The sequence below is a fragment of the Alosa pseudoharengus genome, unplaced genomic scaffold (assembly GCF_046254945.1).
Source record: "Alosa pseudoharengus isolate Yale_2024_CS ecotype anadromous, Long Island Sound unplaced genomic scaffold, YU_APseudo_1.1 YU_APseudo_1.1_scf_2, whole genome shotgun sequence".
Lineage (NCBI taxonomy): Eukaryota > Metazoa > Chordata > Actinopteri > Clupeiformes > Clupeidae > Alosa > Alosa pseudoharengus.
In genome coordinates, this window is record NW_027468663.1 from 46,562,390 (window position 1) to 46,576,913 (window position 14,524).

The window sequence follows — 14,524 nt, forward strand, 5'->3', positions numbered from 1 at the left end:
AAATACGCAGCAAATATCCAATTCTTTATCGGTGTTTGACGTCACTAAGAACTCCCAAAGTGCATGCTTTTCTCTGTCTTTTAGAATAAAAATGATCCTCCATTCATACAGCGGAGAAGGGTGTAAATAGATACGGAGTGTTTCAAATTTACCAGCAAAGCAGGCTATGCACACCAAAAGCATTGTGTAAAACATCATGCTCACCATGTGGCTTCCTCAGTAGACTACTTCATCTATTCCTCTGCCACTTTACATAACAACTTACACATATCCTGAATATTTTCCATCCAACAAGATGCTTTTACATGACATTGTAACTTATTTGAATTAATTTCCCTTGGATAGAGATACCAGCGTCTTACCCTGATGGGTGAGGGCCTCCTTCGCCCAGGGCCAGGTGGCTGCGCCGGCCAGCTCCTCGCGGGCTGAGTTGTTGGCAAAGAAGACATTGAGTGTCTTGGAGCTGTTCAGATGAAGCAGGTCTCTCAGCTCTCTAACACTCAGGTAAGCCCTGCAGTGGAAACATATTTAGTTCAACACAAACAACCTGCCATGGAAAAACAGAGGACTCCGTTTTTTTGGGGTGGGGGTGGGTGCACAACCAATGCCTCTATGCTGAGTGAGCTTTTGCTTGTCATATAAATTCTGTTGAGCCTGAGTTATGTTTCAGGTGCCACATGGCAACTGTCAACATGGCAAAATCATCCCCACGTAGATATGCCTGAATGGCAACATGTCAAACTGTCTGGGAAAGCATGTAAATCTAAATGTATGTTGTATGTTGTTATTTTCTCATCAAGCATGTGAAGGTATCATTTACAATATCAAAAAAGTAAAAAAACTACATGAAAACATCTCTCTTAACGTTCTCTCCTGCTGCAGTGTATGTTAACTATGTTGGTAGTATCCACCGAAAGCTGCAGGAGGATGACCATTCCATCTGATCATGTCTGTCTGGTTAGTTACTTCTCTCACATAAGTAGTTCGGATTTAATGACTACCAAGGAAGCAATGTAGTATTTAAAGAGTGAATAAATTCAAGACTTCTTTTATATTTTCTTTTTCAGCAGTTATCGGTAACAATATTTATTTATTTTTTTACATTTTATCACAGAATGGAGAAAAGATTACCAGATTTTCATTTGCTTTGATGCATTTTCCAAGGATAGACTCAGCCACTACAATGATTGTAAGTCACAACTGATTGAACACACCCATTTATTCCAGAAAATCTATCGTTATACAGATGGTCGGCATATGAGCGTTTGATCACTTTTGGCAAATAACTGTGAACAAGACTGTGAACAAGACTTTGTCAAAAAACATGGACTCTGTCTATCTAAAACCAAGAACAACTGTTGCAACTTTACACAGAACTAAACATTTGATCCCTCTGAAGAGCAAACCAGCACGCGGTAGCCTGTGAAAAACCATTACAGAATAATTGTAAATTGGTACCAAGAAAAGTTGGCCTACAAAAACAAATTGAAGAAGCTTTTTAAAAGTCATTAAATAAATGCATCAGAAACCACACTGGGGCAATGGGTTTGGCAGAAGTGTAACTGTTTCCAGCACCTTCAGAACATGACTGTGGTGGATACAAACAAATGCAATCCCACATAGCATATCAAAAGCCATCAACTTACTGATGAGATCAACATGATGTTTTTCTTATGAAAGAGTAAAGAAAAAAATATGAGAAATCTACCGGTATACGCCGAGAGGAAAAAACTGCAAAGAAACCCTCACCATAAGTCAATTTGAGGAATTTAGTCTTACTAACATAATTCTTAAGGTGCATAATTTCTTGAATTGGTGGTGGTACATGAACCACAGTCTTGCCACCCCTCCCCTCCCCTCCCTGGCACCCAACAGTGATAAACTGCCATGGAGAAGCTTTGATGTGTGAAGTTAACTTGTTTTCTTACTAGGACGTGTCAGAAGCCATTTTTCTCTCTTGCTTCCACACTGTAAAACCTTTGCACCACCTATCACTGTCCTGTTCGTTTGGAGAGGTCTGCATCTTAATGCCCCCTGTTTTTGAAGCACGCCAAAGGGTCTAGCCCATTAGTGGAACCACCTACTGTTTCTTGGATGACGTCCATTAAGTCTTGACCAAAGTGTAGCCTTTTTTCATTCTGTTGTTTATGCAATAAGGGGGAAGTTGAGACAATTTGCTCACACATTCCAATTCCTCTCACTTTTATACAAAAGGTTAAGAAATTTAGGGGAGGCATATCACATTTTGTAAACATTTTGAGCTGTAATTTAAAGTAATTTGTGTTTCAATTTATCGTTTTCAATGGGCACTGTTCATATCTACATTTATGGCCCATGCAATGTTTTATGGCTACAAAATACTGCCATAATGTGGCAAACTCATTAAATGTTGCTTTTTCAACATGGGGGGGAAATGCCATTGCAAAAGCAATTCATATTCCAATGTCTAACTTCATTGACCACTTAAAGGTACACTATGCAAGATTTTTACCTTATATAATAAAATAGTATAATATAACAGCTTCAAAGTAATTTCGATGGTAAACACAATCGTAGTAGAGTGAATCATCCTGAAAGCAAAGCAGCAGGGGGCCGCCACTAGCAGAACCAGCAATTCAACTTTGGAAGCTGGCGGCCCGCCAAATCTCGCAAGAATGTTGAAACATTACCTTGTCAGTAGATATAGCTCTTTGGAGATAATTTTTGTCTGTTTTTAATCCTTCAACTCTATAACAACAAAAGCATTTTCATTGTTTACAGGGGAGATTAGTCAGGAGAAGTTTGCTATTTAGCACAGCAGAATAAAATATAAATATATTCTCTAGAGGGAGCTCTACAGTCGCCAAAAATACCTAAACCAGCATAGTGTACCTTTAAATGTATTTGTGCTTCAAATTCCTATTGTTTAATCTACATACTCTTAACTATGCAGTCTGTAGATAAGTAGTGATTGGCTAACTATACCTCTAAACATTGAAAAGAAAATGTTTTATACAGTTTCTTCCATGATTCACTAAGGAAACCCATACACAGTTACGGAACTCTTATGGAATACTTTTCATTCATTCATGAGCTAAAAAAACAACACATTTCAGACCTTACATGTAACTGTTTTTCTTTTTGGCTCTGAGAGATTAAAATGAAGGTCAAGATGCCAACACAAATAATATTTCCACTGTCCACTATTTTTGAAGAAATAACGTTCAACCTGAAGTCTTACATAAACAAATGCCCGCGCCTTGCAGGAACATTAGTGGTTTACTAATAACTGAGAACTGTTTGTCAAGTCTGACAGACCCCTTCAAACACGTTTCCAATTCAGCTCAACCAGAACAAATTTCAGGACAAGCAGATGAATTACATCATGAATAAAAATCACATGCTGTCTTTTTTCTGCACTGAAACATCTTAAGGAATAATGTTTTGCCAATCTGTTTCACTGTGCCCTGATTCAAACGGTCAATTGAGAATAAATAACAACCTACCTACACACAAACTTAGATTAGGAAAACACCTGGTTGTCATATTCAATAACTTCTCAAAATAGGAAACACCTGACTTTAAAATAATAATAGATCAAAAAGGGTATCAGGAAACTATAGATATGGACTGGATATCACTGTGTGATCAATCATTTGTTATCAGTCTGCTCAATAAGTTCAGGGAACATCCCAACATGTTTTTCTGAAAACACGTAAATAACGAGACACCAAACCCCCTTTCCATGGCAATGAAGATTGTAATTTATCAATAACATATAATTGTGGTTGCACTCCTCGCCAGTGAAACAAATGCACGGACAGAGAACAGCAGATTTTTCAGCTACAGAACCCATCAGAGAACAGCAGATTTTTCAGCTACAAAACCCATAAGTAGCAAGGCAAAGAACTGACTTTGGCCCACGCCTGGGCCTGATACATTCCACTCCGCACACACACACTGGGTCTTCACTGCTCAGTGTCATACCATGACACTGCGCCAACATCATACAGAGCATGTTGAACGGGCCATATCAGCTGTTCTATGTCATTTAAACCTTAACCAAAAGCGCTGTCTGACACTTTGACTTCAGTTGGAACTTTCTTCTTGTTTCTCCGTGTTTTTTTTTTCCATGGCCAAAACTCTCCATGTACATGGTGATTCCCTGTGCACCATTTCTCTCTGCTTGAGCTACAAATTTGTGTAGTGACAGCCACTGGCAGGGGGCTGTGTTGCACTGGCCGGCAGAACATACCTGGACTATAACTCACACCAAAAAATACTGAAATCCCAGACCTCGACATAAAAAGCACGCAATACAATTGCCATCAAAATGTCATCCCAGCATTAATTCTCTTCGGTCGCTGGACTGCTTTTCACGCATCCAGCCTTCACAGGAAAGACCTCTTTAAAGCGCCACACTCAGGGGACTGGTGCGAATCTTCCCAGAGCTACATTAACAGGAGGGATATCTGTTTGTTAACTAAGTGGCAATGTCAACAGGTGCCGGATCGGACAGGGCCCAGATGTGGGCCAGGTCTGCGACTGTCAACGGTGGGTGTCCGAGCTGCTGGGCTGCCGTTGCTGAGAATGGTCAGGTTTAACCTCTTGCACTTCAGTGTTTCGGACCACCAACGCTTAACTATCCCTTCAAAAGCATGTGAGCTATATGTCTGAGCACATGGTAAAAACATGCAGTCCCCACGGAACCCTTTCATGGCCACACATGCTTACACAGACTTAAACACACACACTGAGCCCCCCCCCACACACACACACACACTAACACACACACACAGACACACACACTAACACACACATACACACACACACACTAACACACACACACACACACACACTAAAACATGAATGCACACAAGCACACCAACACGCATGCACATGCATGCACACCTGCAGACTGAAGAGCGCGAACCGTGCGAACCTGAGGTTTGGCCACGGGTCTTCTGTTGTCCTCTTTAAAGACCTCACAGTGAAAAACAACCAAAAGCAAACTCTCAACTGTTTTTCAGACAGCCATCCAAATATATCATCAGGGCCCCATTAGTCTCCGCGGGAATACCTCAGGAACAGATAGAGGACTTCAAAGGTAGGATACCTCTCCCGAAGTCCTCGCCTGGTCATAAAAGCCATACACCTGGTGGAGAGGGGAAGCCGCAGTGGCAGAGGGGAGCTGGCACTGCAACCTCGCGGTCTACGTGCGGAGAGCCCGGCCATGGTGATTTACGGCGCAGCTGTCAATTCAGCTATGAGGGAGCTGGCTTCATGTTGTGAGTCGAGTACCTGTGGCAGCAGTGACTGTGAAAGTGGGTAGGCTATAAAGCCGACACACTGCGAAGCACTATACGTACAATGGCTGTCCGTTTCAAGTTGTCTGCGACAGAAGAGCGATGACAGAAAAATAAAATGGGATAAAGTGGTTCCTTGAAGCAGGTATACTTTTGAGTTTTTGAGTGGTTGTATACTAATCTCTCACAAATAACTACTTTAAGAGGGTTTTTCAACACAGAAATTCAAAGTTTCTAAACAAATTCTAGGCATATTTGCATCATTGTTGAAAAATAAATAAGATGAAAATGACCTGAATGTGGGTCATTTTCTATCATTGAGCTATTTTATAAACTGTACTCACAGAAATCACTGCATTTGTGTGACATTTCTCTTGATGCATGTCACATCTGTGAAATATATTGAAGTGCAATAAAGCTTTTTTTCTCTTTTTTTGCATAGATAACAGCTTATGCATTCCTACCTACATATGCACAACTGAAAAAGAAAGACATCATGGCACGACATCACAAAGTCGAACCGGGAGCCAAATAAGTTCGCCTGTCACAATGAATAGAGCTGAGCCTTCTGGTTTTGTTGTTTAGCCACTTAAAGTGTATACTTTGGCCACTCTGTCTCCCAGCTTTGCATGCTTTGAAAAAAAAAAAAACTGTTCCAGAATTTCATCTCATACATCATGCATGTTGCGTAATGCACAGTGTTCTCAACTGTATCACTTCTTTTTCCTTATTTCCATATTAGTCGGTGGTTCATTAAGCTGTAGAGTAGTACTATTAGAACACTTTCAGTCAGTCTCCACTTTGTTTCCTATCAACAGTTAAACACATTTACAGTTCAGCTCTGGCCGAGAACAGGGCAGGGCTCTCATTGGAGTTTATTCCTTGCAGCTTGCGGTTTTAATGTGTTTAATAGCCAGATTCAACCATTTATTAATGTGGAAATAAAACTGGAAACAGACAGACATAGTGAGACAAAGTTGCTTCATGAGGATTTCCAACAGAGGGACTAAATAAGGGTGGTCCAAAAGTGTTTAGAATAATAGTTAGCATTAAGATCATTTTAAACTGATTTTAAAATTCAAAACTGGCACAGACATTTGGAGTGTTCATACCTACATTCAGCATATCAGAATTAGTTGTGAGTGTGTGTTCTGTTATATTTGGCAAATAATGAAATAACTCACACACACACACACACACACACACTGAACCACATATGTGCATGTGCAATCACACACACACACACAGACACACACACACACACTTTGGTGATGATGATATACTGTCATGTGCGTTTCAAGTGATAAGTCATCACAAAGCACACCTCAGAGCATCGTATGTCAGAACAGATGGCATGGTATTCCACCTGCTAGAAAGATAATTTGCACTTTTCTGTTGTTTGCATATTCATTTGTGGGAAGGTCTTGGGAAAAGTAGGAGGTCTGTACAATATGGATATTACAGTTTTTTTCAGTTGCTAACAAGCGTTTGTCTAACCAGTTGTCACATTTTCAAAACTCTAAACACAATTAGCACAGCATCGGTCTTTTGTGGCCATACCATTCACACATTTCATGTCGTTTTCACACAATATGCTGTCAGTGAACACATTTCCACAATGCTTACATTTTCTTAACAAACAAAGCTATACCTCCCAACAAAATTATGGATTGTTTTTGCAGTATTTACAAATGTTAACACACAACATCCCACAGTAGCAAAAACAATATTCCAAACCTTAGATACAGTATAAAAATCTGCTTCTGCTACCAAGCGGTTTTATCCCATCGCCTTGGATACTGTAATATCAGATGCGATGTTTATGAAAACATGTGGCCTAGCTGTGAAGAGTGCAGAGATTAGATACAATAATTTTGTGCTTTTTTTTAGTCCCCCCCTCCCCTTTTATCTGGGCTTTTTGCTGTTGTATTTTTGTTCAGAATGCTCTTGTGTGTTTCATGGATATTTTGTTCACTGTAAGCAATATTGTAAACTTTTTCTGTTTCATCATACTGTAAACAGTATTTCTACTGAACCTCCTGTAGTAAACAGTTAAGGAAAAAAAATGATTTGCTTTTTACTGGAATGCTTTTGAATGTGAACATTACATGTGGACATACAGTTCCCAACCAAGAAATTTAGTGTAAAAATGGTGGATTGCATGTTTTGCATAAATACCTGTAACACTGAAACATAAAAGTATATGCATTTTTTTGCAATGTCAACAATAGCCAGTATTTTGAAACCTGGTGTACTTTGATTGACTGCATGTACCTTGTGAAGTAAAAACAAGTGTTATTCTTTGACAGAATCATTTCATTTTGAGACAGATTTCCAGTGTTTTAGTAAAGTTAGTGTGTGCAGAGAAAGATGTCTTAGTATATATGTAACAAAATGTGTTTTTCGAGAAGAAAATTATCCATTTGGCCAATTGTGTTTTGTAGGTGTGAGTCTGTGTTAAGAGTTTAGAAAAAGTATCTGAATATATATATATATTCTGTATGTGTATATATTATATATACAAATAATTGTATATGTAAATTATATATAATATAATATATATCATTTTATATGTATGAAAACTATGCGGGACATCTATCTTGTGTTGAAAATCTACCTTAAGAAGGTAGCCTGGGTGCCAGCTGAACTTAGTCCCGCCCACGACATTTGAGGTCAGAAGTTCGGTCTGGCATTGCTCCGTTGTGGAGCAACTATGCTCACCCTAGATCTGGCGGACCAATCAAATGGGGCTTTACGATGATGAACAGGTGAGCAACAGCGCCTCATCTATCACGTCATCTGAACACGCTTAGATTAGGCCTATGTTTGCAAAAAAAACGCTGTGGCTAGAGGGAGACATGGCTTTTAAGACCCCATATGGAAAATGCATATTATTTAATAAGGTTTGTATCACTGAAAACATTTTTTTCTAAAAACTTTGGCCAAAGTTGAGATGTGGGAAAACTCATGGTTTCACTTTCATAAAGGGAAAACAGCGTGTTGTATTGTGACATGTTGTTTCCTCGTTCGTTTGAAATCTCTGATTGACCACCTGTTCGAGGGATTTGTGACAGCCTTTCCGAGCTGTTTATAACATGTTTGTAGCATATCAGTGTTCAACAGAATTATTTATAAAAAAGGAGGGGATATAGGCTATCAGTTTTTTACTAATAGCCTACCCTACTACGTATATCTTAGATTTCGCTAATGAGTGTTTAGGAGATATTAACGGCACAATAACTTTTACAAAAGACCAGAAAACAATGTTAAGGCATTTGTGGAGAAGAAGGATGGTTTGTGTGTTCTTCCTACACCTCACGGTAAGCTATTTCGTTGCTCTGATTGGTTAGGTCTATCCAATTGAGTGCAGAGACATTCCCCCCCTGTATCGGTTGAAACACGCCCCATAATTACATCCAAATGGAGCAGTATCAGACTCATATTCTGACTAGAATTGAGTTTGGCTACATCAGGCTATTAATAAGGTACTTATTTGTACCTATTCGATTCATATTCAATAACTTCTGATTCTAAACACATGGCAGAATAATAGATCAAAAGATTTGTAGTCCAACCAAGTATTAGTTCTACCTGTGCACTTTTGATCTCACTAATGAACTGATCTACCTGGCTGAGTTCAGCTAAGAATCAGCTGATTTAGTGAATGGTTGGAACAAAAATATGCTATATGAATTTTACTTTCATAAACCAGACTTTAACACCTATGCCAGAGTGTACCACAGTACTCCATGTCTTTCCCAGGAAATTTGAGGGAAATGAAATGAAATCATTTATCATGTATCAATTACAAATAACTTACCATACTGATGAGATGTAATTTAGGAACAATAGCTGACAAATAATGAACAAAACATTAACTAATAGCTTACAAATGCTTATCAAATGCTTCATAGTGTGTAGTTCTTACAAAGTGTTTGGGGGAAATGGTGTCACACAGTACTCTGAAAGTGAATTAATCTAAATAAGGTGTCATTGTATGTGCTAATGTCATGTAATAGGAGTGATGGTGGGGCTGTGTTCGGAGACAAGGCATCTATGATAACTTGACCATTATGATTTGGGGGAAGCAAAACAATCCTCACCTGTACGAAGACTCAGGGTCAAAACAGGTCTTGGCCACATCAGTGATGTCTGGGTCACAGCAGTCTCCGTCATCGTACTCGTTGTCCACGTTGTTGCACTCCATGTTGCACTCTCCATCCCGCCGCCTCCAGGGGTAGCAGGGCCCCTGGCGCAGACAGTCGCCGCCGTCGTGGCCGGTCAGTCGGTGGTCACACTCAGGGTCACAGTGCTTGTTCCCGATCTTGGCGTTGAGACAGCTGCCCAGGATGAAGCGCTGGCGCAGGGAGGAGTTGTGCACGGCGTGCACGCTGAGCTCCAGGGTCAGGTTGTACGGCCGGAACGCCGCAGCCAGGGCCCGGTGCTGCCGTTGGATCTGGATGGCAGAAACGGTAGGGTGGCTGCCATCGTCATCACACACGTTGACCACGCGGTAATGGATGTGCTTCTCCGCGCGAAGCTGCCAGTGCTCGCCGTAGCTTAGGACGACATCCTTGTTGTCGCAGATGGTCAGGCCGCACGGCGGGGGCAGGAAGGCCGAGACGAGCTCGTGCCTGGGAACGGGCGTGGCCAGCACGGCCGGATAGTGCCCGTCCTTGTAGGGTAGCCACCACTGATCGGCGCGAGCAAAGTCCTCCCAGGTGGCAAGCAGTGGGCTCTGCCTCTCCTTCTGGCTGTGCCCGGCGAGCAGCGTCTCATGGGCGCGCGGGTGACCCCACAGGCGCACGCCACCCACATGCCCCCGGAAACTGTGCCTGGAGTCCGTCTGGTCCCCGCCCAGGAAGAACATTCGACAGGTCCTCATGAAGGGGCTGTACAGAGCGCCGGTCTGATGGCTGCTCTCCCCTACCTTCGCCCCGTCCACATAAAGGGCCATCCTGTTGCCGTCGTAGGTGGCCAACAAATGAGTCCAGATGTTCGGACGATAGTGCTGGTGGCCTCTGATAGTGGTGGCTCTGGGGTTGCGGTCCGTCCGGAGGGAAAAGAAATACCTGCCATCTTTTCTCCCACCTGGCTCAGATGTCTGAATACCAACCGACCACCCTTTCTCATTCAGAGGGTGAGAACAGTTGTCAAACACTCCTAAAAAGGAAGCAAAACATCTTTCTCAAGAGGAAGGAATAAATCACTAAAATTGAAAGCCATTGAATGGCGAACGTTTTGTAATTGGAATTCAATTACCCAAAGAGTTTAGGAGTTTGAGCTATTCCCATTTAACAAAGCCACCAATATTCCCAGCTGCTTTTCAAAAAGGGCGGTCACATCTGGCTGCCAGATGTTTCGAGGCAGGACAGAGAAAGGTCAGGGAACCCCTTCACCCTCCCCACGTGAACATGCACGCACACGCACACCCACACACAAACACAGACACATGAGCACACAACACTCACACACACACACAGACGCACACACAGAGACACACACAAATTCAGTCACAACACATTGGCTTGCCTTCCTTCATCTCTATCTCTCGTGGGAGAGTAGTGGGTACTGTTCAGCAAACTATTCTGGTGGTTTGGCGTCAAAGTGTTGTCCTTCTGTCAAAAGAACTGGACGGCGGTCTGTACAGAGTCTGTACTGTAATAACATGGTCATAAAGCGCTTAGAGAACAGACATTCATGAACACACAGTCACTGAGGATAATCATAGTTATACAAGTTGACAAAAGCCAAAAGCTTAAAGTAAATAGTGATTGAAACGGGAGGAAACTGATCATAATGTTTAACAGCAAATCCATTATGCTTTGAAGTGGTTTCAAAACAATAGACTGAATTTCCTTTTGGGGTGGGTTGTGGCACAGGTGTACATATTTATGGAATGTGATGTAACTTTTTGATTCACAAAAGATTTAGGTTCTTCAAAACTGTGAACTGTCATGCTTCTGGCTTGATTATTTCCAGTAAACCCTTTGATCTGATCATAAAAACTGCCTATCTTGGCTACAAATCTGTAACTATTCAGTATTAGTTTCTACATCTGCAAAAAGTCATCAAATTCGGTCTGATGACTGGCGGCCATTTAAGGATATCCTTCTTTGAGCCAGATTTTAACTGAATAAATACATCACAGTATTGGTCTAAGTGAAATTGTACTAAAAGATGAAACACATGAAAGCGTCTCAACTGCAGCACATTTTCTAAAACATCCATAACAAAACACTCTCGAGGTCACCGTCAACATCCTGACTGACAGGATATGTACACACCCAAAGGCCCAATCAACCAGGATGATCAGGAGGAGTGCCACACATTAATAGTGCCTTCTACATGGCAATCAGAAATGTATGGAGGGTCTCTGAGGTAAGTATGCCAGAATCTATCCCAGCTGCCAAACAAATGTGATTTCTCGGAGAACATCCAATGTAACACATGCGTTTTTTGCCATCTCCGACATGGGAATCAAAGCTACCAACCCCTTTAGAAAGGTCCTCTGCCCTAGAAAAAGGTCTCCAGGAGACACTTTCACAAATAATATATTCCATATTTACATCTCCACACCCAGTGCAATCATGTATCTGCAGAGCACACAGGGGATTTGATGCTTGAGTGACCCTTCACCACAACGACTAATGGTGAGCCCAAAACAAGAACAAACAGCATGTGCACATGCTGCGCGGAACATGGATCCAAACATGGATTCAGTGCGTTGCCTTCCACGCCCCTGCACCCCCCTCCTCATCACCACATGCTGCCTCTGAGGCCTGCATGTACGCTCATTCCACCCCGGCAGATTTCACCTACGTGTTTCCCCCCCGACATCAAAGCTCGCCGCCTCCCTCACTCCGCCTGATCTCACGGACTACTGTCAAAGAGGGCAAGACTCAGCAGCATGTGAAAAGAAAAACACACGCGCACACACACACACACACACACACACACACACACACACACACACACACACACACACACACACACACACACACACACACACACCAGCAGCACACATATTCAAACCCATTCAACATAAATCAAGGGCATGGGCCAGACACTCACAGCAACTACCTGTCAACATGACTGCAGTGCTCCGATCACACACACCCATGAATCAAGCCCCCGAGGTGCCTAGGAGGAGGCCTGGTAAATAAGCACTGTTGGGAGGACACAGACGGCAGACACGCTGGCCAGATGGTGACCACTTGTTCCTGTCCCTGCTTCCCTGTCTTGGACCACTGATCGTTTGCACCTCATTGGGCTCTGATTTCTAAACTACTTTCATCCTCCGATCCTGGTATCCTTACCCTCGGTTCTGATGAGCAACAAACTGTGAAATTACCAAATGACTGTGTATTGACAACTAACTTTCATTTTTTGATCATGATGAATAGCAGATACCTAGTTTTGACTGCAGTTATTGCTATTAAACACAAAGTTGTTAAATTAACTACAGATAGTGATAGATCTATTTTTAGTCATCCCTCAGACTACCACTGCACCAAATGCAAAAAAAGTCAACACACACACTTGCTTAGTCATTGACACTCACCTGCGATGATGGCTGGGCTGTTCTGCCCTCCTTCTGGCTTAACCCAGAGCTCGATGCTGAACCTTTGGCGGGGAAGCTCAATGCCAGCCGCTGGATTGATCCTCAGCTGCTCTTTTCTTCCACCAAAGTACAGCATGGTCATCCACTGAGGTGGGATCTCCCGAGCACTCCGGCCCCATGGCTCATTCACTGGGCTGGACTGCCCCTCCTGCTCCCCAGAGTAGTCCTCGCTCTCAGCTGAGTAGTCGCTGGAGTGGTCACTGTGCACATCCTGGGCGAAGCCCATCTTTTGGTCGAAAATGTCCAGGAGTCCGACATGTGGTTGGACAGGGCTGCGCCTGTGCCTTTGTGGTGGTGGAGAGGGGCTGTCAGTCATGCGCCTCTGCCTGCCTCTCAGAGCAAACTTCTCAGGAGAGTGCTGCTGGTGTTTGTCTGATAACTGTGCCCTGTAGGAATTCATGGGACTGGGGCTTCTCATGTCAGAACTTTGGGGAGAGGAGGTTGAAACTCTCTGTGTCTCTGAGATTGTATCCAATCTGTCTATCCGCAATGATCCCACTTGGTTCTCTTTGAACCCCTCTCCACGGGCATCCCAAACGTTGTGTAATTTCCCTGCACTAATGCTGCTATCGGGAGTGCAAGCACCTGCGCAAGACTGTCCAGTTCGAGTTGCCTCATGATATATGTCTTTCAGTCGTGTGCGTCTCCCAGGTAAAGCCGTTGGGGGGTAGTATTGGGCCGGTGCTCGAGCCAGCCTTTTGCGGCTGACTGAACCGCACTGTTCACTTGCTATGGCAGCGTGTTCCCTGTCTGCTCTCTGAGCAAGAATCTGTTTGTACTTTTGAATATGATCTGATTGAGCGGATTTTAGCAGCCATGAATTAACTACAACAAAAATAATAACCAGTAGTCTGACGAACATCATTTCAATTTCTATGAAGAGTTAAATATGATAACAAATAAAGTTATGAGCTCAGGTTTTCAGGAATGAGAGAGGGAGAGAAAGAGAGAGCAGCACAAACAAGCAGCCCAGTGCGAGTTAATTGAGCAGATCACACTCATGCATTACGTCGATACTGGCCACTTATTACTCCAAATATGTAACATAAAAATCCGTATGTATCTGGAAAAAACAAAGTTTAAACTTAAACGTAAGAAGCCAATTTGCTGTCTTGAGGGATTCAGCTCCATAAATCTGTTTTGACACGTGAGAATAAAGCAGCTTTGAGTGCCTAACACGCCGGTTTACCAGACAGTAGGCAAAGAAGAAAATCAGTGCAATATAGGCTAGTGAGTTAAAGGGGGGGGGGGGGGGGCAAGTCTCAGGGAACCACCTTGACGTCTTGCTTCTGATCAACAACTTAGTATCCTTGGGGACATAAAGTGTGGTTTAGTAGGCTAATTCAGGACGTCCCCTCCTCTCTGAAGCTACTGGATTTTCACTTGTAAGTCCCGGTGAATTGAGAACAGTCTGCAAAGATGGGTCACTATCGACTCATCATTGTAGTATTCACTCCTGCATCTCTAATACTGCTTTGCATACCTATGAGTCAAACTAATCTATAACATGGCAGTTCAAGGAATTCGACCGCTGATCGTTTTGCGAATCTGGCCAATGTAGCCAACAAACGTTATCCTATTCACTGTAAAATAAGAATTACGCACGTATTTGCTA

General features: G+C 42.6%; 1 protein-coding gene across 1 annotated transcript in view; it reads right to left on the minus strand.

The window, feature by feature from the left end:
• Positions 1 to 14,150, minus strand: part of pappa2 (pappalysin 2) — a 46,436-nt gene extending 32,286 nt beyond the window's left edge. Inside the window, exons 1-3 of the mRNA XM_076295229.1 lie at positions 12,850 to 14,150; positions 9,389 to 10,448; positions 363 to 511 (exon numbers count right to left, since the gene is read on the minus strand). Of these exons, the coding sequence (XP_076151344.1) occupies positions 363 to 511; positions 9,389 to 10,448; positions 12,850 to 13,774 (2,134 nt within the window). The 5' untranslated portion in view covers positions 13,775 to 14,150. The remainder of the gene's footprint in view (positions 1 to 362; positions 512 to 9,388; positions 10,449 to 12,849) is intronic.
• Positions 14,151 to 14,524: the final 374 nt, after the last annotated feature.